Source organism: Varroa destructor, unplaced genomic scaffold (assembly GCF_002443255.2).
Source record: "Varroa destructor unplaced genomic scaffold, Vdes_3.0 BEIS01000006.1, whole genome shotgun sequence".
Classification (NCBI taxonomy): Eukaryota; Metazoa; Arthropoda; class Arachnida; order Mesostigmata; family Varroidae; genus Varroa; species Varroa destructor.
The window spans coordinates 3,092,551-3,120,427 of NW_019211459.1; the positions used below are offsets into that span (position 1 = coordinate 3,092,551).

The following is a 27,877-nucleotide window of genomic DNA, read 5'->3' on the forward strand; positions in this document are numbered from 1 at the left end:
ACGCTTGTCGTTCTCTTAGCGCAGACAATGGTAATCCGTTCCTTCCTCCTGATCGGTACATTCAAGATCAGCTTTTGATGCCAATCTATCCATTTATTTATTATATCTGTCAAGCGATACCTTACATCTAGCCGTCCGGTCCGCGTGGTTAACCGCTGTGTCGGCAAAGGATGTTTTATAAAACGGTTACGGATGAGTGTCTGTAAATACAGTAATGTCCAATGCAGATTCATTATGACTCTGCGAATATGCCTCCGAAGCAAATGCGCTGTGTTTAGCGTACCATTATAATTACCGCGGTGGCACCCCTTTTTTCATTTGCGCACCTTCTTGCCCTAGATCGCCATGCCAAATGTCGCAGCGACAGCAGCAGCAGCAGCAGTAGCAATAACGCTTCGTGAGAACGACGATGAACAAGGTACTGAATAAATTATTTCTATTGTGGCTTTCTTTATCCAACCTTGTGCCACATAACTGCACCATTGCGGAAGTTCGTATTTAAAGGGTGATTAGTTATAAGTGGCCATTAACACAATCAGAATAATAATAATAATATTATATGTGCCACTCATACTAACCGGCTCATCTTGGACCGAACGGCCAGTGACAGATCCTGAACTGAAGTAGATGATTTCGCTAGTATGTTCAACGTGAATTGACGCTGGTAATAACTAGAGGTATTGAAAAGTTGGTAATAGCCATTGACAACGCGTCAGCGACGTCCACACTCTCTAAGTTGTCCTCTAGGCTAATCAGAAGGTAAGTTTTTCATTCTGCCAAGGCAGTAAATATGCATGCTAATGGACTGAAGAAACAGTATCCAACGATAGTATAAACGACATAATAGAAAGCAGCTTTCATCCAATGCCGTTTGATCTTATGTAACCGTTACTGTTACGGACAAGTTGTTGACAAGCGTCGTTCGTATCAATCAATGTTATAACTTACCTGTGTAAAGTAACCGACAAAAACGGCTAAGTAGAATACGAGCCGCATTGTGAAGGCGTCTTGTATTTTTTTCACGTTTCTTTGCTTACACAAGATCACTTTTCTACCAATGCTCACGAACAAATTTCACTTCGTCGCAGTTTCGTACAATTCCTGATAGTTTTAGCACTTGCACCGAATTAAATAAGGATAGAGTTTTATTTTGTCACGCTCGAATGTCCGCTTAAAAAAGTTGGTCAGTTCGGCGGCACAGGGTAAGTTGCCGTTTAATCTATTTCGAATACTTTAATGTTGGTAGGGTGATTCAAACCACAAACAGTCGTGCTTTGATATTGTCGCATGCATACTTTTGTTGCTCGTTAGAGAACTACCGAGACGCCGCGCACGGAGACCCTTGAATTAAATGCGCTCCCTGCACGAATTGAACCAACTTCGTTTCTAAATAGCCGCACTCCGATTGTCGCCGTATGGAAAACCCGCTGTTAGTACTACGTAAGCTACATTTACTTTAATACCTCGTGCTTCAGCGGCAGGCAGCAAGCAGCTCACTTACGTCAAGTCGCTACGAGCGTCTGTCAAACCTAGCGGGGTCATAGCTCCTGGAAGCGCCCTGCACCTTCGAGTTTCGGGCGGCAACGCCGGTGTGTCGTCAATCCGTTTTCAAGCAACGGCCGGCTGGGCCAGACTGTGTAGCTGGCTCGCTAACTGGTCGTCGTTGCGTCGAGCGGCAGCGACGACTACCAAAAAGGCGAGCGACGGCGCCAGCAAAGTTGTATGTAGATGAGTGGAATACAGAAACGACACGGAATCTCCTCTGTCAAGTCCTGGCCAGCGTTGAGCTCTACTTTTGGGGCACTGCTGCTGCTGCTGCTGCTGCTGCTGCTGCTGCTACTGCTGCTGCTACTGCTGCTGTCTTACCCCTCCTTTTGCTGCGTTCTTTTGAAATGCAGGCCCAGTGAAGTCGATCCAACGAAAAAGTTCCGCTGCTATCGGCTGCCGCTTGTCGTGTCTCACGAACAGATTCGCTAGCTCCCGGCAAAGTGACCAAGTGGCGCTGAGGAATCGGTGTCCCTTTCCATCTATTTTCTTCCTTCTCCAACTATTCTCGTCCCGACTGCGGTCGGCGGGTCCATCTAACATATGAGAGCCGTGGGCCAAATCCTGCCACTTCATTCTGCCAGTGCCCAGCCCTGTCACCCCTACGGTTTAGCGACATACGCTCAAACGGGCCCTAAAAGCCAACGATCTTCAATTCAATCAAAACTTTTTAAAATGTTGGAAAGAAGAAACAAAAAGACAGATACAGGCAACTGTTTCCCCTAGCTGAGCTCGTGGTCATATATTTAATGATCACATAATGCGGGTAGTATGCTTTTTGAAATTGAACTATTCACTTATGTAGGTCTGGAATATTTTTGCTGTCAGATTTGACATCCGTACAGCTTAAAATTAGAACATATTACGAACTCCCAAACCATAATATTACGCTTTTGTTGCGCTTGTAATATATCATATCGGCGCCAAACTACCGTCAGCCGTCGATTTGTGCAGTAACGAGCAGCACTACATATTCTGTACATCGATCGATTTTTACTCATGGATGCCGAACCCGTACACTCAGTATTTTCCTTACATGATCCGTACCTTATAACGTACGCACATGTTCAACCACGTTCTAAAGCAGAACTCGCTGAAGATGTTCAACTAGCTTCCTGCATTTGGTGATCCACGTCACTTCGTTCTATCGTATTTCTTTCTTATATGCATTACGCTGTTCGGGTCACTTCATAACCCTGCAGTCGTATCCTGTTACCCTGTTTTAGTAATTTAAGCGTGTTACCCTACCTCTAGTATTCCCTCGCCCTAATTCAGATATTTTTCGTCACTTTCGTGTTCTAGTTATTCTGTAGGCTAGTCTTATTCTGTTGTGTCATTTATCCCGTGATCCAATTGCTACTAGGTCGTCTCTGCGCTACCGTTGAGTTACCCCGCATTGCAGTTTTCCCACAATCTTAACATGAAATGGATCTGAACCTTCAAAATTCCATGCAAATATTAGGCAATCCAATTAATCCAGCAGATGAACATCAATATTTCATAATGTTTTTTTACCGGTTTTATGAAAAAAGTATCTTTGGACCCGCGCCAAATTGAAAATACTTCTAATCTCATTGTGTGTTTACTGTGGACAATTCAAAACACTACGGTGCTAACGCACGTTTTTCACTAATTCACAAATTGTTGTTAAGAAAATTATCCAAATGTGTCTATCTCTTCCCTGGCGTGCACTAAATACAGCAGGCTTTACTATTATCTTGTATCATCAAACCGAATTTCTAGGCATATTGTTTTCGAAATATATAACTCTCTTATACAAAATAGATGGCCTGACACTTACGCTTTCTCTGCGTAAGTTTCTGCGACTAGCATTAATAGCTTGTTTTTCAAAGATATCTATCTTTTCCTTATCACGGCTCTAAGAGTCTGATGTCTCAGGTCGTGACCGACACTTTTCGCGTACAGATTCATATTCTTTATATTATTCGCGCTTGCATTTCTGAGTGGCCTCTACTCTTTCGCCGTTATTCTGCTCTTTTGCTCGACTTTAGGACCACCAGCGTGTCAACAGGTTTGTGTCCCGGCATTTACTATGCAGGTTCATATACTGTGTATAGTACACGCTTGGAAGGCTCCAGGTTAATTAATAATTCTCCAGGTTTTTGTTCTTCTTTGCACCTCCTCCTCTTTAAGGGAATCGCACGTTAACCAGTTCTTGACTTTAACACAAGTTTTCATTGTTGAGTTTCTATCCTTTCAGTGCTTTGCGCTTATATAAAACTGCATTATACTGTTAGTCCTGCTACCTCTCAGCCAGACCGTGATAAAGTATATCTGCAAAAACAATCAATAAGATACTGGAACCTACCTTCGAAAATTATAAAGCTTTTTAGTCCTCTCTCAGATTGTGTTACTCGTTACGCATCTTATATTCAGAAACGAGAAGCGTGTTTGAAGAAATAGGCACGCTCGGGCAAACTATCCCTATAAAATTAAAACAGTATGTTTTGTTATAGTGTCAAATTGTAAAATAAGTAATGGCGCTTTTAACGTTCTCTTTCCATATTACTTATTCATTACTTGTGTGTATATGTTACTCGAAGGTACTTTCTTACCTCCATAGCCTCTATATAATTTTTTATGCAATAAACCAAATTTCAGTATAAGAGTAGATAAAAGACATCGATGCTTATGAAGAGAGTGCATTTTTAAACTTACCCTATTTTGCCCTCAAGAGAGGGCAAGAAGCCTGCCGAAACCGCCTGAGAAATTTGTTCCGTACACCATGCGAGCTCCATCTTTGAAAGGACTACTACAATAACGGCACCTTAGAACCGGAAGTTGTATCCAGTCCAGCCAGACATCCTAAACTAAGAAGATGGCTTTGAAAGAAGATGGCTAGCAAAGACCTTACGAGTTGGCCAAAAAATGAACTGCAATTATGTGACCATTGTCTTGAAATTATGAGATTTATTCAAGAATTGAAAGCCTGGGCGCCCTCTAAATTCGACGCTCAACCATAATAATATATTAAAGCGCAGACATTTTTTTTGAACAACTAGAGATAGCGCCGCTACATTAATATAAAGTATATAAATTAATAAAAGGCTCCGGAAGATATGTCCAGAGTTAGGCTAAATATATACTCGAAAAAAATTATGGTTTAAATGTCATGGGATTGGGAAAGTCTCAAACATTGGGAGATCCTTGAAAAAAAGATTATCAAGAAAAACCTATAAGTGGCGTCGTCGTATCGAACAATCACCATGATAACGGCGGATTATACATAACCAAGGTAGAAAGAGCAGCTCTGCTGGAATTTGAGCGGGGGTCTTCTTACATTCACCATACTCTCCAGATCCCTCGCCAAAGGATCGTCGTCCTCCTTCCCGATTACAGAGAAATGAAATTTGTAACAGTACATCTACCCCATAGTGGAACGTAAATGTGGGCACCTCGTTGTACCGGAAATCGTATAGCTAATTCTAATATTTCATATCCTAGAATAACTTTCCAATGTATGACCATGCTAATCTAGAACGCCGTGTTCCACACCTATCCTTTCAACAAAGAGTTCTAATGTCAGTTATCTGTTCTCTAATAATAATAATAATTATGTACGTTATATTTATTCACACTTGCTGCAAAATAAAAGTAGGAGGTCTCAATAATATATAAGGTTGCACGAGAAGCTCCTGCGCTTAGAAGAACTTTCTATTTCCACTTTTTGATTCCTTTTTGTATACAGTTTAAAAATGCTCGTCTCACATTATCAGCGAATTTTAACAGAATTGCCATTTTAACTCATATGAGATGCTCAGAGAAAGGCGTTCTATATGGAAAAAAGTGCATTTCTAACAGCTTCTGTACAATGCATTTTATTGAAGCCAAAACACCGTAGGGGCAAGCTAGGGCATTTTCCTTGTATATGGACGCTGTTCTTAAAAGAACTTAAGAGTTTGTTAAGTTTAAAGATAGTATCCGGGGCCCAGAGTATGCTCTTCGCTTCGACCGACCATATAAGCTTGATGACGACCAAGATCTGGAGGCACTTTGACAATGAACTCGAGAATTGGCCGAAAAGATGGGCTGGGTTAATTTTTATATATGGGTTAATGTAATAAACAACTGGCATTAATTTTTTTAAGTTCTTTGGTTTATACAAAAACTCGGAGCTTGGGTATCTCATAAACTCTCTGAACCTAACAAGGAGTTAAGGCTTAAAACTGCATCTCAGCATTTCGCCCGATATCGAGCGTTACGCGCTCATTGTGACCGATTCTTGTACAAAACTGCCACTAGTGATAAAAAATGACCTCTGTGCAGGGCTTTCAGATATATATAAGATTATGTTTTGCATTTGATGGGAGTGCAATTGCCTGATTCGCGGAGATTGCTTTCTATGAACCATACAGGTACGTTTATTTGCCCTAATTGCGTCGAGTTAACTACTCCATACGAGAGAAACGACCCGACAAACGACGTCACGTAATTCTGCTTCGTGGTAACGCGAGGTTACACACGGCAAACCTCGTCAAAGCTACCCTTGTGGATTTCAAATAGCAGGTTTTGTTGCATCCTCCATATTCTCTGGACTTCGCACCGACGAACTCTCATTTCTTCTATTCATTAGCAAATTAAATTAGGACAGTGAAGTCGGTCGTCAAAACTGGTTGAACGAGTTCTTCAACATCAAAGGTAAAATTTCTAGCGAGAAGGAATAAGTAGATTGGTTGAGTCAACAAATACCCCAACAAAGTCTCAGCGGCTAATGAACTGGGTATTCTAAAACATTCGTTGGCAGGCGGCCTTAGTATATCTCGATGACATGATCATATTAACAAAGACTGTTTAACAATCTATGTATCATTACCTTTAGGAGAGGAAAGTCTGGATGAAGATTCGGAAGCACGTACGCATTTGTGGCTTTTTTGCGGCGGACAAAAGCTTGCCATGGGTTCAATCTACCGACGTGCCTATTTGCACAGACAGGCCTGGATTTCATGGGGCTGCTCTGCATACCCAAGATCAGTTTTTAGATGAGACAGATACTGGATGGCGTCTTCACCAAAGCGGAGCAAGTTTGTAGCGATAAACGAACTTTTCAGCAAAATTCCTTCGTCATGGCTTTACCACTAACTACCGTGTCCTACGAAATTTCTATGCAATTTTACTCCTCAAGGTCTTTAGTTCTAGAATACTAATATTTATTTATATATACCTTTGTTCATCCCTTTTTTCATATTTTGTATTGATTTAAAAAACAGGTCAGAATTGTTAAAACTGCTCAATAGAGCTATACAGTTACACCCTCATAAAGCAGGTTTATCTATGTATATAAAATCTGAATCCCATAGGGTTTCACACTCATATAGATTTTTCAGAAAAAGCGTCCGCTTGAGTGCACTTTATAATTAACTAAGGTATAATTAATTAATGTAAGCGGATCTCCTGCAATAAAGTCTAATGATGGTTTTTAAATGCCAACATAGTTCTTCAAAAAGTAGGCCTATTTGCAGAGAGTCGGTAAACTAGCATTATATTGTTGTTTCTTTCCAACTTTTCCTGTTAGGGTAAATATTATGACTGCAATGAAATTTTTTGCATGAAGGCCTAGTCTGAGATAACTAATTTTACCCGCGTTAGAATATACTTTTGCTATTACGTTACGCTTCTTGTATTGGAGCCGGCTGACTTGTTTTTATTTTTATTTTTTGATTACTTCAGTCGTAACCTTCTTATTTTTAGTATTCTTAGTACCTAGCCTTCTTAATTTTAGCAGTCTTAGTATGTAGCCGTCTTATTTTTTGGCTACTATTTTTAGCCATGCCAAAATGTTATCGATAACAGTCTCGTCAGCAGACTCTGCTGTCATTTAGCAATGCAATTTGTTTTAGAAATATGCAGTAAAAAAAGCCTTCTATTATGTATTTCAATACATTATATGTCTACCTAGCTCCACAGCGTCCTAGACCAACAGTTTTAAGTATAGTTTTTATTTATTCCTAAAATAGCTTGCTAGTCGCAAACAACTAGTTCGCAACAAACTAAAAGCTACGTATAAATCCCGGTATAGTTTCGACTGAGAAATCTCTTACCTATCATACGAAGTTCGTTCCAAAAACGTCAACTAACGTTGTTCTTTTGTAACAGATGCGGCTGTTTGATTGGAAGTATATTTGGCTAAAAATTTCCAATTGACGATGTCAGTTAATCCGCGTGATCCGTTGTTCAAATCTGCTTATTCGTACTGACACCATCTATATATAGCAAATACGAAGCGATAGTTAACACTGATTGTTTATATCTATGGAGCACATAATTTTTAGCTGAGCATTTGTGTCTCTGCTGTACAGTGCCGCAGTATTACTTCTGCTATGGCCATTAGCATTGGCAGGGGCAGTTCACCGATTATCGGACCAACCCACCTAATTACGAATGAATCTACAAACATTTTCAAAATTAAATTAACAATGTAACAAATAAAATAATACAAATTATTATAGAAACGATTTATTGCTAATTTAATTTAGTCCTCGTACGCTAAATAGAAAAGTCTGATGCTGCACCATACGAATGAGTACTTACATCTATCAGCAAATAGAGAGTTACTTGTTATCGATTCTCTCGGCTTATTAACTCTATTAGTATCTAGTAATAAAGAACCTTCAGTGAGACTATAGCACATCGATAAACATTCAAGTAGGCCCGCTGTGAAAACTGTTGTCAAGTATTAGGCTTATATATTGCAGGCTTCTAAATTCTGCCGTTGGTCCCCTTGATGACGCAGTAGTAACGTAATTTCCTACTAAACCTGGGGACACGTTGTGGTCCTATAGTGGGAACCAGCTGTCAGAAGCGATGGTTCGTAATCTACGTAAAACAGAGAACATTTATTTTTAGACGTTCTGATCCCAGTCGATATCTACGGACAACATGTGATAAACTTCATTGGGTATTATTGAATTTTTAGTGATTGATGGAGTTGCGTGAACTACTCAGTCTAAACGTGTTTCGTTACTCGTTCGGTCTTGGCATTTTGGGCACATTTTAAGCAAAAACTGATTCCATTGTCTACCCTGTTTAACAAGAAGTGTGAACAATTAATAAAAGACCGTGCACATTTTGTATTACAGAGACGCCCACATGGCATCATATACATGCATTTGCTCACTATCCATTTACACTTAGAAAATAAGAAAGTAAGACAAACTACAACTCGACTTCCTCTAGTTTACGTTCATCCGTCATTTTTTGCAATTGATGCGCCGTTATTACATTGTATTCTTGGTGAGATCTAGCCATCGTGCGACAATAGTAGTAGTGACGCTTAGGCTTTCCTATTTTATCATGTCGGCAAAAGTGGTGTATTGAATAACAAACTGTAACAAAATGCTGCTATACATTTTCTCGCAAATGTAACTTGGATAATTTGTGAAAAACGTGGCACATAATCTGTCACGCTGTTTGCTCCTCTAACCTAAATGCACTAGCACTTTTAAGCAGAAACTATGATGTGCCAGTAATCAATGCTATGGAAACAATCGACAAACACAAACGATTGACGTGCATCTCGGAAATCTCCTACTAACAATTTGCAACGTATCTCAAAGAAATATAATTAACCTTTCTACTTTTCATCGAGGCAACATCGTTATTTAGCCTAATAATATCATATACTTGCCCCTTTTTAGCTAATGTCATTATATAAATAGCTTTGCGTCTAAATTGGCTACGTGTACAGCGAATATATACAACACGATATGGACACGTAGCCCCTCAACTTTCTACCTAGATATATATCTGTACGTGTATTCGTCGATATTCCGTTTCAGACGTACTTGGAACTGTTTCATTGAACATGTGTACTGAAGTACGTCTGCTGTTCGATTCACTGTCTTCTTTCGTGGTAATCCATCATCGCAGTTTGGCAATTCGACAACAAACTCACTAGCTATTAAGCCTCGTCGAGTCACTTAGCCATATACGAACACAATGAAAGTCCATGATTCCATTTATTTCTGCGATGGATGAAAGAACGCTCGTACAAAGAGCAGAGAGACCACACTGCCCAAGGTCATACCGGTAGCAAGCATGGCAACCAATATTACTCCTGCCTTCTCTTGGAGGAAGTATTCCAGTTTCCTTGGTCCGAGGACCATGGCAGCAGATGTCAAGTAGCCATTGGATACAGCAAACAGTGCGTTGAGCGTGACAAAGGCCAGGTCCGAGTTGAACAGGACAGGTAATGGCATCGATGGTGTCGCACGCGGCTCGACGTTGCAAGCGAAAAGTAATGGCAGAAACATTAGTCGCATCATTGTCAAACCGACAAGCAGATTTTCGCGGCGAGCGGGAAAAGCGGCCCACGACGTCGACGCTAATAACCGACCGACAAGGTCGCCGACGTTGAATACAAAAAAACAAGCCACTGGCGTGAAGAGACGTGTCCACAGCGCGCTAGGCGATCCAGAGGCCTTCACATGAACAAGAACGCCTGGGAAAACGCCGATCGTCCCGACATAAATGAGTACTAACGTTATGCAATAGTGCCACAGCTTTCGCACAACGAGGCCAGTGCGCACCTTCACTTCGAAGTTGCTCTCGTAAGTACTTCCGTAGCCGTCATCAACGACGCCGCTACTAGCCACGCTCGCCGCTTGTATTTGTCCTCTGGTAGATGCCAATGCACATTTCAAGTAATAAAGATAAAACGCCGACCGCTGAGTTCGAAAAAGGACGAATACGCTGAAGATTAACAAGGCCAAAGCAAGAAGAAAATAAATAAGCCCAGATATTATGGCAGAAACGTTCAGTAATAATACGGCCACCTGAAATTCGACGAAATAAGCGAAAACAATTAAATGAACCACTTAAGTAGATACTAAGTAGGCTTAAGCAGTACCGCTGTAATACAACGTAACAAAACAAATGCAACACTTGTCGCACAAATACAGATTAATGTATCGGTAAAATATTAACGAAAATAAGTATTAAGCATGTTGGTCACGTTTTTTATCCAAAGCTCGAATTAGGCCAGATAAGGCTTTCTTACCTGAAGCACAGAGGCGACCACTCCGCCAGCAGATTGACCAATAATACAGGCGTGAGTGTATTCACTGGGAAATGTCGACGCAACACCTATTATCCCTCCCTGAAAGACGGCAGCCGAAGCCGCCACGAGTAGCATCTGTGCTAGCGTCAATCGGTAATACCACACTTGCCCTGCACCAAAAGCAATACGATCATACACTGTTTATTACGGTTTTACTGCAAGACTTATGAAAGTATGCTACATCAAATATATAACTATATACCGAATTGAATACCTCGTGGGCCTAATAATCCACTTCACGTTGCGCAGCAGGACCGTTTAATCCCATGGCAAACAAATCATAATTTGTGACCAGTCCAACTACACAGCCTTTTATCACGGTCCCTCCTAGAAATAAGGGCATTTTCTCTTTACTTTTGTTAAGCCCTTGTTTTCATGTTCAATCAATTTATGCATCAAAAACGGTAGGCTATATGGGCCAAAATCCGCTTAACGTTATTATTGAAAATAGCAACCATCAACACTCTTTATATATATATATATATATATATATATATATATATAGGATTCTTTTATAATGTGCCTCAAACGAACTCACTACAATTGATTTATTTAAGGAATTCAATTGAAAACACTTATATCATTAGCTCATTTAGCTTCACAGAATGACACCATATTATCCCAAAAGAGCGCTAAATAGGCCACTAACGATTTAGTAGGAAGAAGTTAGTTATCTGATGAAGCTAACAAGGAATGTTTTGCTTTCGATAAAGTGCTGTGATTATTGTCAGAAAAGATGATACTTTACGAACAGTTTACTAGCAATGCAACATAAGTCAAAGACAATTTATGGCCCATAGGTCCTCTTGAAGTTCTACTGCGTAATGTAGAGCTGGGTTTTAGATGACTCAAGCCCTGGCATACCTACGAAATGCTTTTTGTTCAAAAGGTAAATAAGACTAATAACAATATACGCACCACTCTCCAAAACCTACTTGATCGCAGCATACATATCATGGTTACGAATAATTCTAATATAATTAATTGTGATTTATATCCGTCATAATCCGATATGTGGTCACAACCCGACAATATGATTTTGTCCGGTGACGAGTTATGGCTGTAAAGTTTCTTCCTAAGGCAACCACATAGTAACAGAGATAACAATAGGCAGCTTTTTTTGGCATCAAAAGAGAGCTAGTTCTTTCTGGAAGAAAGCAACAAACTCGTCAACAGACAGCAAAAACGATGCATCACATTGGATTTCTATACTAAAAATTAAATTTATATGCATTTGGTAAAGCCTAAACGGCAAAGCAAAAACTTCCTTTTCTATCCGAAACCAACGATCTACGTTATTTCGAGTTTTTATATGGCTTCTAAAAAGACCCAACGAGGTTCGTGTAAAGCAAAGCCGAAGATTCCTTATAGAGTTTAGGTTTTCAATTCTCAAAAATTCATCAAATGGGCTTATAAAGCCGCTGCTGATACACCTGCACTTCTTATACAGAAACTAACGGCCGTTTCAAAGAGGAAATTATCGATTACCGATTGGGTCGTCCAGCAAAGCTCCAATGATTAGCCTTTTTGGGATGTTGTGCGCCTTTTCGGACTTTTGGGCATATTTACCACCATGCATTTTTAGTAACTTTTGCCTATTGTCAGCTTTAAATTTGATTTCGCCTAACTTCTGTAGATCACGTGTTTGAGCCACACCGTAATAAGTTAACACCTATAAATGTCGCTTATTTATTGTACAGTTGTTATTAAAAAGTCGTTTGCGGATTACAAAATGGCTTATTTCAGGAATTATTATTAAATATATATATATATATATATATATAATTATTGAAACTGCAATCGCGATGGATAGTAGCTACACTGAATATTTATGACCGCCGGAAATGACATCTAGCGCAGAGAAAAAATTGAAATGTTTTTGTTGTTGTTTAAAATGAGTCTTAAAGCATGAAAGATGTTTCTGTTTAGCCATGTATGCATTACTGCTAAGTATTTTTTGAGACTACTTAGTTGTTTCAGTTCCTCTGTAAAAATAGTGTCAACGACATCCAACTTCAGATATCATAAAAACGTAATAGCCTCTAAATTATAGGGACGTAAGAAGATTCAGTATAATAACTTGTATAACTTGCTTTCAGTTCACCATCGTAAGTGCAACTTTGTAACAGGCAAACCTGTAGTAGAAACATATACTGGTTATTTTCGCTAAAAAATATTCCATGGAAGGAGATACGTTCCATATCGCCCCACTTTTTATAATTTGGTATAATAAAAAGTTCATTTAGCGCAAATTGAACTTGTGTGCATCTATAAATTATGAAATTCTATTTTATCTGTATTTGGGATCAACGTTTATTAGCTAGAAATTATAGCGACCCATGTGGCCTTTGCCTGGTATAAGTCTAGCCCATCTTAGCTTGCCTTGGCCTTAAAGTAACAAAATTAGTTTGAGAGTACTAACATAGGTCTGTGTCGACGACAACGAGCACTGTCACAGAAGCAAACAGAAGTGCCGTAGTTATAAGGGCAGCTGGATTTCGAATGCGGGTCGGAACTTTCTCATTAAGCAATGCTGCCAGGTAGAGAATGATCAAAAACGGGACGTTTGAAGCAATTGATACAGCAGAAAAAAATTCGCTCTGTAAAGGTGTCTTAGCTAGATCATTCAGAATCGTTGAAAGAAGTGTCTCTGTTTGTAATACGTGCTGCGGTCGTGCTGCTGTTGTTGAAGCGGTACCATGTCCTGCAGCATTTGGTACATCCCTGAACTTGAACATCCAATACTGCAAGTAATAATACGTGACAATATGACAGCATTTAGACGCAATGCTAAATAAACTATAAGCAAAAATTCAAATAAGAGATTAGGGTAATGATAAATGCATTTGATCGTTTGTAATTATTAAGAAAAGGCATAATGATGCTATATGAAAAGTTTTACTACGGTCTTATGAAATGTAAATTGGTGAATCGTGCGCATGTGAGTGAAATGCTTAAAAGAATATTATATGTACCATTGAACGCCGCAAACATTTACAAGGTTGCAGTATATCGGCAATATAATGGTGTAAAACAATATAACCAATATAGAAATCTTGAAAAAAAATAGTGCATATTCCAACCATTTCGAACACATCATGTCTATAGCCTCACCTCTGAAGCAGTAATGAAAAAATTCCATGGTAAGAGTGATACAAGGCCAAAGAGGAAGAACGCCATGCGAACCATGCCATTACGGTCTTTGGGAGCGTCACCAGGGTGGTCCGGTACTAGCGAGCTCGCAGTAGTACCATCCGAAACTCTAGAGCACCTTGACAGAAGTGGAGCTTCATCATCCACTGTTTCAACGCCAGTCCGAGTACTTCTAGGGCTAGCCTCAGTCGAACCACTTGTTCGGTGACCCAGTCGTGTACAGTTACTTCTATTCACCGAACACTGACTATTCGTAACGTAACAGCAAGCGGAGTCAACTGGGTCGCTTTCTAGCGCAAGGTGAGTGCGGTAATTACGTCGGTACGTTGGCGCAAGAGGATCGTTCAGCTTGACTGAAGACATTGTTGGACCCTTTCACGACTTCTTGCGAAACGTCAATACGACGATGTTGAGACGGTCAAGGCTGTTTTGAGTTAGATGTTCGTTGTGTCGGTTATCGAAAAGTTTTGGACCTGTAAAAAAATCGTCTAAGGGTTAAGTAATTGTTAAACAAAAATTAGCCGTTCTACACGGGTCAGATAGACTTGTAATATAAATAACAGTTATAAAGCTATTACGTTGCCCTGATGAAATTATAGGCTGTTGCTGTTTGCCGCTATCTGCTTTCTGGTCTGCGACGGTTAAGCGATGTTCTACTAACAGTTCTCCTTCGCCCTATATTTCCGTTATTATTGTTATCATCGGTTTGCCCACATTGTACATAAAACCTGCATCGTACATGCTACACAAACCCCTCCTTGTCTAGTCAGCCTTTCAACTTTAATGGAAAACGAATAAGAAAACTTGAAAATGCTGTTCATTACGATCCTATATAAGCATCTATCTATAAGCCCGATTGGGTAGCAGTAGCCTTTTACGAATTGAACGAAACGCTAGCTCTGTGTACACTATTATATCTACTTCATGTCTCAACGGTACATACCACCGCTGTTTGACCATCACCAATAAATGGAAAATTAAAAAAAAACGATCGTTAATTACGCACAAATCTAATACTACTAATTTAAAATTAATTGCTGAACTCGTATAATATATCAATAAGCTTTACTAATTAGTTATAATATTACTATGTTAACGGTTTGGTAGCACTTCTACGCAACTTCGAAGGCGACGGTACAGCGTAATACGAAGGCCGACTGTATAATAATAATAATAATAATAACAGTAAAGGTCTTGGTATGTAAGAGATATATTTTTGACTGCTTTCTCAAATTTTTCGATTTATAAATAGCCTCGATCACTAAAAGAGTTCATAGATCACCTTTTTACACTAGATGCGCTGCTACAACACTATAGCAAGGATCAAAGACTAGAACTCACAAAGATTTGCTTATTTAATATTAAGAACCTTTCAATCCATTTGTTGATGAATTATGTTTCCCCTGAATCATCTTTATAGAAGTTAGATAAAAATATAAGTAATATAGTGTAGATTTTCTCCGTGTTTTCTGACTCCTCTGAAGTAGACTTTTTCCGGATGGTTACTGTGAAGATCTGTAACACACAGACACACTGAAAATTCACAGACTCTTGTAGTAGCAGTTTTTCGGCGCAAACTCCAAAATGAACGCAATACCTATCGCAAATGTATCCAGGGTCTTATAACTCTCTTATGTGCTATACTATATACTAAAAAGATGTTATTGATTAAATCAACCTCTTTTTTGACAAACATCGATGTCCCGATCATGTTTCATGCTACGCACTCGAAAAACAAATCATTCAAACTGATGTAGAAGGACTCAGTAGTAAATATAGGCTTACGTAATTTTACGTATATAGATTTGATAAACTTTTTACGCTTCGTCAACTGGTCACGACAGTTGAACTGTTATTTGTAGGTGGTTAACCGTCTGTGACCATCATTTGTCTATATAAATTAATAAAGGTTAGTCGCAGTGCTTACTTACGGTTATCTAATTCACACCTGTGATATATCCAGGAACAGCTAAGTCCGCAGACCATAATACATCAAACACTGAAAGAAATTCCAGGGAGTCCAGCAAGGTCTACTTATACACCCCATGAACCGCTTATACCCCCTAATGGGAGCAAGCCGTTCATGGTGTAGCTAAAGATAAGTGATTGCGAGAAGGCATAAGCATGCAAACTGAAAGGGTTACCGCGATGTAGCCGTCAAGGCGTTCCCTCGTAGAGTGATCCTGGCATATTTCATCATGACGACTTTCATCTCCATTATATAGGTTAAATCAAATAATATTTTCAATAATAACCGGTTAAATGGATTGCTTCAAGTCGCTAGACTATGACTTTCCACATATGACGTTAAGTTAGAGTAAGTTTCTAAACTATTGGTTGAAATATCCCCAATCGTAAGCTACACTCACTGTTCTAGGTGAGTCACCGGTGTTTATTCTTCGTAGCGGCACTCTTCCTGAGAAAAATCTCACATTGAAAAAGAACGAACGGACGAACCTTGTAGAGCAGCTGAGTGGAATACAGTTAGCCTTAATTAATATTTATTCTTCTAAGAAGAGCTCGTTTTGTAACATCGTCCCAAATGTTCTAAGAAACTACTAGAAAGAATTCGGGCTATATTCGAAAATAGGAATCAATGTAGCAGTAAGATCTTGTTGGTAATCGTATAAAGCCACGTTTAAAGATATCCTCAACATTGTTATATAACAAAACAACAAAAATGTTGTTTGTAATGATGTTATGCCAGCAGTGGCGATAAAAGCACTCGATCGAATAAATATTCGCAGTAGCAATTAGGTGTCTGCCTATTCGAAAACGCGCTTGTCCTTCTACCCACATATGCAGCTGTGTCGTTTTGATGTATTATTATAGATACCACCTCTAATATTTTGAAGTTTAAATTGTTCGAATTCGGTTGTGGTCGAACACCTCTTGAGGTCGCATAATTACAAATTGCACTATCGTCGGCAAGGCAAAAACATCGAGTCTCATTCCATTGACACTTTAGCAGAAACGACAAGGTACACAGGGGAATTAAGAGGAGCGTATTCAGCTCATGCGGGAAAATGTTTTTTTGCTCCTTTTTCTCTTTGCTGTTTCGCCCCAAAATGATTCGCGGTTGAAGAAACTGTTCAAGGTGAACATTCACCAGATTAGATGCTAACATACGTAGTACGACTAGTATAGCGTGTATACACAAGTTGTTTTACGTGCACGTATGTTATATAGGACTCCAGCACTATTAAACTTAATACTGGTATTATTACAGAATTTTATCCCCCTGGCAGAGGTCACGGTGTCTTGAAATCATCTGGCGAACGCCTCCGAAAAGGGCTTTTACTAGCACTTGATCAATACTGCTCGAATTTTATGACAGCTTCTTTTTAATCTGTAGACCTTTCTGTGGAGTTACTTGGCTGATGGTACAGAGATGGTTAATTCGCAAATTCTATTCGCTTTATTGAATTCGCTGTCGCCAACGACATTGTTTATTTCGCTTTCGGCCCTTAGAATTACTAATACAGGCGTTTTTTCGCAGTTATTTACCTTCATCGAGTTGCTGCAGTAATCAAGAATAGAATGAGGTTGACGACGAGATGACGTACTGCCCCTAATTGCTTCATATTATTCCGCTGTTTGAGCCCGGTCTGAATGGCAACTATGAAGAGCACTATGACCTTCGGACAGATTATAGGATCTAGGCCGGAGGTAGTGGCGGCTATACATGTGATAAAAGTTCTCGGTGTGAGTGTTTTTTTTCTTTTCTAGTCCCATTTGACAGTATCACACCAACAAAAAAGTTTGTAAGGACCGCCTAAAATGTTAACATTAGGCATGCGTTTACATGGTAAGCAAATATGGGGTTAATGGCAAAAGTTGTACGAATGGACACAATGACACATCCTGGGAATCACCAACTTGACGCACTAAACAGGTATAAACAGAGGTGAAGTTTTGCCTCCTGCAAGCCCTTATTCTGCTGCTGTTGCTAACAAAACGGCAGCTAGCGCAGAAACACAAACAGATGGGAGAGGTATGGTCCTTCTAAAAACTGCCGTTACTCTCTACCCTTCTGATCATCTGCCGAGCACAGTCAACGAATGGATGAACGAATTTTATTTCAACGTATTCCGACAGCGGGCGACTAATGTCCGCCGGCACAGGCAAGCGGCGACTGGCAACTACAGACAGCCAGAGGCGGGCTGAGAAGAGCAACCCTCTACTTACGGTGAGCGAAACTCACGAATATTGTCATATTTTTGACAATGTCACCATTGTTAGACAATTATTAACAATTGTTCGGTTAGCAATTTCGCTAAATGTTGCGATTCGTGTTTACTCTGACACAAAAACAATAATTTGATTCAATTGATTCGAGAATATGTTTAGTTATTATTATTACAAGCTATTACAATTGAAAGGTGTCTGAACTGAATAACAACGTTGCCATTGTTTATACTCAAACCGAGATGCGAAATTACTGATCCATTCTTGATTTAAAGGAAGTTACAGCCGGTTGTTTTCTAACTGTATCCGTTGCTGCCCTGTTTTGTTTAACAATTTATTCTGTCAAAAAAGACATTTAAAATGCTATAACATATATATGAAAAGTAACATAAACGAGAACAAAGAGTCCCATCTGAACACGCAGACGACACCGTGTAAAAAGGGTACCCGAGTGGTAGCCTCTCTAATAATTCAATAAACCTAGGTCAACCACGCAATGCAATGTTAGGTCACTAAATGTCCTATTCTGGTAAGGCCAGCCACCAACGTGCATAAATGCCCATAGGTTAATTTACTGAGGTGCTGATATCATCCTGCCTTTTATAACGCAAAATGCAATTATGTCATTGATAATATTCCTCCTGTTTTCTATAAAGTAGTTTCCGTGTTTTTTGCTAAAAAATTGCTATGGTCGTTTTTACACTAGTACTGTAAAAGTGCAATTTTAACAAAGTTTCATAATGTCGGTTCACAAGAAAGAACAGAAGGTTCTTGTGTTATATCCGGTTTCTCTAATTTGTAAACTTTACGAAAAGACGACGAGTTGCGTTGCTATATGAACGCCTTTCTAAGAGAAAATAATCTATTAAATCGATGAATAATACTCCTCTAGCATAGATACCCGCTTCTCTTCAAACGGCATTTTCGACCCGAAAACCAAGATTTAGGTAATCGAAACCTAAATTATGTCAATTGAACTCATCGAGGATTGCCAAATAGTATCGTGGAAGACCTTCTTTACAAAGAGTTGCACGCGAACATTTTCATCCCAGAGTTACGTAGGCAAAATAATTATCACACTGAGTTTTGGTCCTCTCATGCCGAAATATTCATTCTAGCTATACTGTGTTGCACTCGTACTACGCTCGTCGAGATCTAGCAGTTGGAGTCAAGAAAAACCGCCAAAAAAGCGGTATTTTTCTTTTAAAAACATCTTCGGCAGTTTTATGCCTTTCCCTAAAAATATTTTAGTCGTTCGAATAAAATGTGTCAATAGAATATTTGCCACATCAGCATTTTCCCTTGAAATGTACTAGAACGTCGCTAGAAAAATGTCTTTCCAAAATCCTCGGAACAAATTTTGACCTCATTGCGACTTGAGAAAGAAATATCACACACGATGTTTCGCCATTTTCATGTCGAGGTATCCATTTTGAGTACAGTGGTACGAATTGAATTTTTACTCAGATTGTCGCGTCTATTGGTTAATAGAAGGAATAAAATACGATGTTAAGTTTTTACCATCAAACGGCATTTTCAACAAGTAGATTTCGATTTGGGCGTATGAACATATAATATAAAATGTTGTTTCATCAAATAAAACAATTCTTCTAACGGGCAACGACAAGTTTCGGTTAATAATTTGAAAGCTTCTGGATAAACAAATCAAAATGACGAGGTTCGATTGGAGTAACTTCATTTTTTTTTTAGTTAAAAAATGTTTATTCACGCATCAATACCGATTCTGTCTCTTTCGAAGCACTCCCCACCCGACAACACACACTGGCGGTGTTTTTCCGCTCCAAAAAAAAGCTGTGGAACGCTATGTTTCAAATGAAATTTACTGCCCTCAAAAATTCCAACTTATTTTTCTAGAACATTTTATCAAAGCATCGTGTTTTTATAGCTCTCTTTGGTCGGTAAATAAAATGAAATCGCAGGGGATTATGTCTCCCAAGCAAAGCGGCTGAAAAAGATCATTATTGTGTCAGTTTTCGCCAACGAAGCGCGTGCAGGTGCATTAACGCAAGACAATCGTCAAAAACCGTTTCCCCACAAATACGGTGTTTCCTTTTTCATTACCTCATGCAGACGGAGTACAACTTGCAGGTAGTGGTTATTATTGATGGTCCTACTTGGTGGCAAGGATTCATTAAAAACTACGTTGTTGAAATCGAAAAAAAAATGCAGTAACCAGAACCTTTTCGGTCGATCGAACCTGACGAGCTTTTTTCGGCCCTGGCTCTTCAGAACGCTTTTATTATGACAAGCAGACCTTAGTTTCATCATCAGTTATGACGCGTTTAAACAGTTCTGGATTATTGTTAACTTCGTTATCTTTCTCTTCTCCAGGGCTACTTTGAAAACGCTTACGCCATTTACAAACGCTCATTTTGTTAATAGAGGATTCACCAAACACAATATTGAACATTTACAATATGGTGGTACACTTTAGTCTATTCTTAAAAGGAAATTTAACGCTAACTGTTTGTCCCATTCTTGTCACGAATTAAAAATAGCAATAACTTTTCGAGTGTCAACAATAAAATAACGATCGAAAATGACTGGCAAAGTAAAGATAAAATTGGAATAAATGTAGCAAGATTTATACATTTTTCTAAGGTAAGCGCCTTAGTGAAATAAACTATATCATATAAATTACTGCTAAAATAAGGAGAGAGATAGCAACGTTATTACAAGAAGGCTTGTTAACATCCATGGGCTACGGAGCGTCGCGTATACAAGCCCTATTACATTGGTAGCGAAATCTATAGGCCTGTAGAGAAGCCAGGTTTGATTTCCAAAAAACTTAAACAACGGTCATTTAGTTTTTGACTCGGCCTATATATAATCTATTTCGTTATGCTTCCCTTCACTTTCATTTCATAAAACTGCAAACAAAATATATCTATTCAATGGTATTTTGGTGAGAAGGTTACGTGTTACCGGGGCGAACTGCACACAGCTACAACCTATAAAACTTCTGTAAACCACTTTAGAGATAACTTAATTTCCCATCATACTTTCGTGTATATACTACATAAATATTACGTCCGGTATTGACGATTAGAATTTCTTCAGATGGCTGGCTCCTTGCATAAGGCGAAACGTCTTTACGCCTGCGTTTGAGCGTAGGCTTTCCTTAAGTACGGTAGGCAAATAGGTTAGCACTGCAGCAACAGTGCATACCATGCCAACGATACTCAAGCGTCCCAGTTATTCCTGATCTAATAATGGCTTCATTTATACGTTTATATCATGTACAAAGATAATTTGTGCTGAAGTGTCCTTTCGATAGAGCTCACAAGTTCCCTACAGTAAAATTCGTACACTTCATACATATATTGTATCGACAAGGACATGCCCCATTCACAATTTCTGCTCTATACAAAATCTTTTGCGCTACCTCATGCCTCTAACCCTACGTCTCTCCACCTTTAGGGCAAATACCTATACTGTAAAAAAAACAAACATACTTTATTTCTGTGTTTGTGCCTTACTCCGTTCTAAACCCGCTTATCTACGCTCACAAAGAAACATCGTCTTTGTACAAGCATAATCGCATGCTTTTACGCATGTTCTGAACTTATTCCCATTCGCATCTCTAATGAATACTTAATGCGACTGGCTCATGGGTACATTTGAAAAACATGACAACTATAATTCCCTGCCTGTTAGAGTGGCATAACACTTCGGTTCGAGCTCGCCTTAATCAAAGTTTCAACCCGAAATGTAACTCGGTTATACAAAGAACATGCTGATTTCCAGCGGACGATTCGACAGTTTTTCTGTACTGAATGGTGTACAATCTGGTTAAAGACTGTTTTTGAGTCAGCACACAATCTGATACAACACTATCGAATTCCGGCTATGCATAACTATCTTTGTAAGGAAATCTAATGAATAACAAACACTTGTCACTGTATTAAATGGTTTCAATCGAAATTTAGATTTATTTTCATCTTATCCGCTCAATTCTATTGATGTGTTCAGAGCTTATTGCTACGCCAGACAAAGTGGCAACGCTCGCCTGGCACAGCAGTAAGTTCATTGGTTGTTGTGGCGCACCATAGACGAGTGACAAGTGCCGTCACAGAACCAACTTCTACTCAGCTAGTCCATGTAATGGAATAAGCGTAATCGATTCTTGATGCTATTGTTAAGTGCATAGAAAAGTGTAAGAGCTCTATCAGATTTGCCAGATCGTCGTCTAACTAACCTGCATTTAGCTACGCGTCCGGAGCAACTTTAATTCTAATTGGTAGCGTGCCCACAAGTTTATAACAGTCCGATCGAATGTGAACATTTTATTGTATCGCTATAATCCATTTGCTGCCGAGCTGGGCATGCACGAGACGCCATAATCGCAATGGACATAATTCATTCCTTACGTGAAATAGCTGAGAATCTGATTCACGCAGATTGCTTTAAGCATTTGCCGCACTATCGTGAAGCTGACACCTGCTAGAACATCAGTCCTATTTGGAACGCAAGAACTCTACAACTCAAGACGGTACCTGTCAGAATGTCAATTGGCTCTAACCTAATTGTGTACAGATACGAAAGGTCATAATTTGGCTACTCTAAGATTCGGGCGGCTAATGTGTAGAAACGATGTCTCAAGAAATATCGAACTCTGCTGCCTTCACGAACGATTGCGCAACAATGCCCGTATCTACGTTGGGTTCGGTAAAACCAGTAAGGAGTCGGGAGCCACATGCAGCGCCAATCGCCACATCGGACAGAAAGAAACAACCTGATAATCTTTCAGAACGACCGCTAGCTGTTAGATCATCAGTCGCAGAAGATACTAGTACTTCACCTCACGTTTGTGCCTGTCATGCATCATCAACGACAGTAAGTTGCAAATGTCTAAACAACACTCGTGAAACACCACATGTTGTTCTCACCATACCGTTAAATGCGCAAAAAACATCATCTGTGTTTCTCAAATCCCAACGGTACCGTTTACCGTTACGGGTCTGCGACGATGAACATTCTACTGGCTACGAGCGCTGTCACACAACCACTAACGCTTGCCACCACAGAACTTGTCAGAACCAATCGGACGAGACACTCCTTTCTTGCAGTAGTTATGGGTGCCTGGCACTTATAACTTGTATCGTTTTACTGGCTGTTTTTATGCTGGTTGTTCTCGGTGGCGTGGTTACCCCGAAAGGATTGCGAGAAACAGGTTCAGCTTTACTTGGAGCCACTATAACGGCATGGATGTGGGGCCTATATCAGCCCGGTTCCCTCCGACACGTTGGCCCCCATAGCTACCCCACTCTTCAACATCGAAGTACAGGAGGCTGGTTCGGTTTCGGTTGAATTGACCAAAGTATGTGCCACTGCAGTTAATGCCATTTCTCACTCATATAATTGAAATCACTTGGTTATAATAAATGCATGTTATAACATAGGTGTTTGCTATCGTCTTTGGCAAATTAGCTAAGACTTATATCAGTTCTTCTTCTATCAGCTTCTCAGAGTATAAAAACGTATGTTCAAATCAGCATTGGGTATGTTTTGGCAGTTCGCATGCCCAGCGTATCAAGCTTGCAAGATTCCATTTGTTTGCGCCGTTGTATAACAGAACGACGTTTGGGGGCTATAAGGAGCCAACACACTCTACGACAGACCCAAAAAGCTACGTCAAAATTTCTCATTGCCTTTGATATCGTACCAAATAATCGAACAAAACGGTGTTCAGCTTGACCCTTTAACCTTCTTAAAGAAGCGCATTACATTACGAGTTCAGTGCTATTTGTTTTCTACCGACAACTTTTATTTGAATGAATGAGCAAATCGAGAAGTGGGCAAAGTTTGGTGAACTTAAATGATCGTTCGAACGGATCATTTCGACATTCGATATGAAGTAATATCAAAGCAAGTATATAAACAGTGGCTGATTGCACCACAAACTTAAACATAGTATATGTGTATAGAACATTGGTATGGCAGCCACTGTACGAGGCATGATATTGTTCTGGCGAATTTGATATCAATCATTTTAACATGACAGTTGTTTGATTGGTCCCGAAGATCATCCTATTGGAGACATGCGTCTCACAATACACAGACGTTGTATTCGCTGGGTGCACATTTGGGTTTTAGCCCAGTGGCTCTTAAAGCAACGTGACACGAAATTGAACCTTTTGAGAAGACAAGATCATTATCAATAGCTATCTCTAATTTTGCAACACTACGATTCAATCAGTCTAGAGCCAACAGCAGTCAAGCTCACACGCTATTAACAACGAATAATATGAGCGTTCAAGGCGCGCAAAGAAAGATTTATTGCACGATCGATCATATTTGTCGCTTGTTTTTTAAGTAACTATTGCTCCCGATGCTATCTAGTAGCCGTACGTGGTCATATCTAATTCAGGCTGATTTATATCCAAAGGCATGAGATTCTGTGATATGGATTGGTGTCCTCGTACGAGAATAGCGAGCACGTAACTATATATGGCCACATTGAAATGCGACTAAGCAATGTGACGGGGCTTTTCCGCCAGCCAGTAGCCGATAGCCAATTGATCAACGGTCGCTAGGACCGGGTTAATAAAACTAGGCTATACTTTACGATGATATCATAGAAAAAGGATTACCGAATCGAAAACAATGTCGATAATTTGACTATGCGCATTGCATATAGCTAAATAGCCAAACGTTAGTTACTTCATTTCGACTCCGATCTCGCCGGATTCGGTTATGCCCCACACAATTTTTCTAGTCTTCAAAACAATTTCTGGATTTGAAAGTCGGACCATAGTTCAGTTCTGCATTCGTTTCGTCTTGAATTTGGCCAATTATTTCAAAACTTTTGTTTCTCTTCAACGTTTCGAGTCGAGATCTATATTGGAGATCAGTATTATTTCGCAATCTTCTGCGGATTAATACTTCTTCGAAACAGTAGAACAACTTGACATGATTTTACAAGACACAATTTTCCATTAGTTGAAAAACCATAGTGAACAGAAGCTTAATTTTTTGTACTGGTCTCTTGGCTTCTTTGATACGATTGTTACACGCTTGTTATCGGCACTAGCACAATGATTAGTTTTGCTTAAAAATTTATCTCGTTGTTGTAATTATTCTAGTCACATCGAAAGCCACTGAGTACTAAGCTACTGAATGTTATCACTTTAAAAGTTCTCGAAAATAGATAGCAACTTATTTTAGCTGAATCGTATCAAGCATAATCTATAGATACCAATAGTATTTTTCAATCAATATTCTCAAATCATTTACGGAGTCTTTTGCGGTATTCGAAATATACCAGTGACACGCTCCCTAATGCTTTTCTAACGAGCTAGTTTGTTGATTACGGTATGATAACTTCGTTGGCAGGTCCCACCTAACCTTCTCTTCTCGAGAGCTTGGGCTTTAGTTAGCCTGCAATAGGGGTGGTACGTAGTGCAGTTATTGTACATAATATTAGCCAATAAAGCAGTCTAGTTTTCTAATCAATTTATTGGAAAAAAAATAAAAACAAAGCCTTCTTTGGTTTAAGTTACAGGTTATAGGAGATTCGAGTTCGGAATCTGATCTTTGATTCTTGATCGGGATTCCGGGAATCGGGAAATTTATAAGTTTATCAGTTATAGTGTTATTTCTCGATAATAAGAAAAAGAAACACAAAAATACTGCTATACAAGTTTTACTTAGTTTTCAGGGTTATGATGAGCACAAACCTAAACTGGACTTTTGCGTTTAGTCTGGGCTGAAACTTCAGTTTTTAAAAGTGTTCTCTGGCGCGTAAACCAGATTACTCCTAGGTAGGTGATACGTCATTTCAGCAGCTGAGGTGAGCACGGGCCATTGTAAGCTATTACGGTGCAAACTCAACAAACAGGACCTAGAAGTGCTAGAAATGTATCTCTTTAGCAGCCTGCGCTTTATGGACTGACGCTTTAAACGTGAAGATGCTGAAGGTATCATTTCGAAAACAATATCACGGAAACAACTAAACTGTTCGCGACAAGTGGTAAGAACTTACCTTAGTAGAGATAGAACAGTTAAACTTTATTGAAACGTGCTCTTAAAGCAAATATAAGTTTAACAATTCGTTGAAATTTCCCAGAATATCCATCCACTTTAGACCAAACAAATTCTGAAAACATAAATTTACTTGTCAGTTCTATTAGCACAATTAGAAATCCTTCTTCGAATACTAGTAAGCTTTTGCAGTTTCTGTTAAAAGGATATTAAAGATGCTCACAAACTAGTCTGCAAACCTGAATTTTCGTTTTTCCAAGTGCTAATCCCATGTGTCCATTACACGTGGAATTTAGGATATAGTACCCACCCATTTCCCGCCAGTTTTCGTTAATTAAGAAATGGCCCATTTATCATTTACCTAAATATACGCGTACATATAATTATATATTATTATTATTTATATTATGTTAAATTATATATAGATAGTGCATCATTTCAATTGCAATTATTGAGGATTACTGCTAGTACTAAGAAAGAAACTGTTTGAAAATTCCCGAGCCTTTGCTGTCTCTGCGAGACACTGCCGTGTCCGATTCTCATATTTCGTATTTGCGTGCCTATCGATGATGGAAAAATCGTTCGATTTTTATGACGACTAGCAGAAAGAATGAGCAAGAGACGAAAAATGTTTGGTTTCATGCCCTCCTTTCTCTCCTTTTGATTACCCTCTGATTCAGTACCCTTTTAAATAAATTTATTTTTGTTAACTTTGACAACGCGCAACTTTCCCTACTACACCATCTTGCCATGGAAGTACGTTTGCTAGTCTTTTTTTGACTGTTGATTGAGCCGTCGCGCCTAATTCTCTATTTTTTTTGTCGTCTAGTTCTTTCTGAGCTCTCTTTGTTTCGCATGGATGCTGTGTCGTGTGTGCTATCATCGCCCGTTGATCATAGTTGTCGACAACGGATCTCGATGTCCGCTCGGAGGGGTCGCTGATTATAGCGGGCTACAGCCTCGGCCCACAGAGTACTCACAATAACTCCCATGCTGTGGTGTTGCTACCCCGCGCTCGCTCGTAGCAGTCGTCGTTAAGTCGAACGGCTGGTGGTAGGGCGCTGACCCATAGCTCATTCGCCTGCTGACCCGTCAGAATCTAGTGGCCACCGCGAAGAGGAAGAGGAAGGGGACCAGTTAACGAATGCAACGAGTTAAATCAGCAAGCAGCAGCCCTACGCCTTGCCCATATCGATAGAAGGCTGCTGCTGCTGCTGCTGTTGGATTTCACCAACACCGAACACACATTTAGCAAGCCTGCCCGTCTGCTCATTCGCTGATACATGATCTTTGGTTAACGCCTCAGTAATAGTATATCGCTCCGCCGCTAACGGAGCTGACGGTGCTGCTGTCGTTACCGCGATTGCTGCTGTTAGACGGTACGATACGATGGGTTGTTTTCTGTGCTGTGGCTCACTGCCGCTACCCGTTCTCCGACAATCCAATACGAATCGGTGTACGGGCTGTGCTTCGTCGTCGTTATCGTCGTTTTCGTAGCCAGCCGCCGCCGCCGCCGCCGCTGCCGCTGCTACTGTCGTCTGTGCTGGCGGTTGTCTGCATAGCGCCGTGGGTTGGTAGGCTAGTTGGCTGTACACGGCCGCTAGCTCGGCTCGTCTGACGGAATCCATGGCCGAGGAGAACATTGCAAGTTGTGTTATATCTGTGTCTGAGATGCTGGTTCTGTTTCTAGCAATGGTAATCGTAGGAGTGTGTGGCAATGCTGATCGCCGTGCCGTGCTGTGCTGCTAGACAAGCTGCTGGTACTCCTGTGTGAGTGAACGAGGAGCCAGCCAGCAGCAACGACGTTGGACCGCCGCCGCCGCCGACGACGACGACCACAGCAAGTGAGTGTGTGAGTGTGTGCGTGTGTGTCTGTCTGTGTATGTGTGTGTGTGTGCGTGAGGTTCGGCT

The 27,877-nt window shown here is 39.9% G+C and overlaps 2 protein-coding genes and 2 long non-coding RNA genes across 14 annotated transcripts in view; 2 read left to right on the forward strand and 2 right to left on the reverse strand.

The window, feature by feature from the left end:
• The window catches only part of LOC111253575 (uncharacterized), a 40,417-nt gene extending 38,464 nt beyond the window's left edge, over positions 1-1,953 (reverse strand). The window contains exon 1 of one of the 2 annotated variants that reach the window (XM_022813190.2): positions 949-1,953. In XM_022813190.2, coding sequence (XP_022668925.1) covers positions 949-996 — 48 coding nt within the window. In that variant the 5' untranslated portion in view covers positions 997-1,953. The remainder of the gene's footprint in view (positions 1-948) is intronic. The other variant, XM_022813189.2, reaches the window with a different exon arrangement.
• LOC147754749 (uncharacterized) lies at positions 110-8,444 on the forward strand. Its single transcript, XR_015330677.1, has 2 exons — positions 110-759; positions 6,386-8,444. It is a non-coding gene; the product is annotated as an uncharacterized LOC147754749 (long non-coding RNA).
• On the reverse strand, positions 8,004-26,598 carry LOC111253576 (equilibrative nucleoside transporter 1-like). Of its 10 annotated transcripts, none has more exons than XM_086993761.1 (7): positions 26,469-26,598; positions 25,968-26,081; positions 15,144-15,307; positions 13,736-14,247; positions 13,044-13,365; positions 10,562-10,731; positions 8,004-10,337 (listed from the first exon to the last, which is right to left on the reverse strand). In XM_086993761.1, exons 4-7 carry the CDS (start codon positions 14,135-14,137, stop codon positions 9,522-9,524), a joined length of 1,710 nt encoding a protein of 569 aa, XP_086849887.1. In that variant the 5' UTR covers positions 14,138-14,247; positions 15,144-15,307; positions 25,968-26,081; positions 26,469-26,598; the 3' UTR covers positions 8,004-9,521. The 10 variants fall into 10 exon arrangements, with proteins under 10 accessions (XP_086849887.1, XP_022668932.1, XP_022668930.1 ...); XM_022813197.2 differs by lacking the exons at positions 25,968-26,081; positions 26,469-26,598 and adding exons at positions 16,144-16,190; positions 17,282-17,842; XM_022813195.2 differs by lacking the exons at positions 25,968-26,081; positions 26,469-26,598 and adding exons at positions 16,144-16,243; positions 17,282-17,842.
• LOC147754750 (uncharacterized) lies at positions 21,788-23,384 on the forward strand. The gene is made up of 2 exons (XR_015330678.1): positions 21,788-22,819; positions 23,142-23,384. It is a non-coding gene; the product is annotated as an uncharacterized LOC147754750 (long non-coding RNA).
• Positions 26,599-27,877: the final 1,279 nt, after the last annotated feature.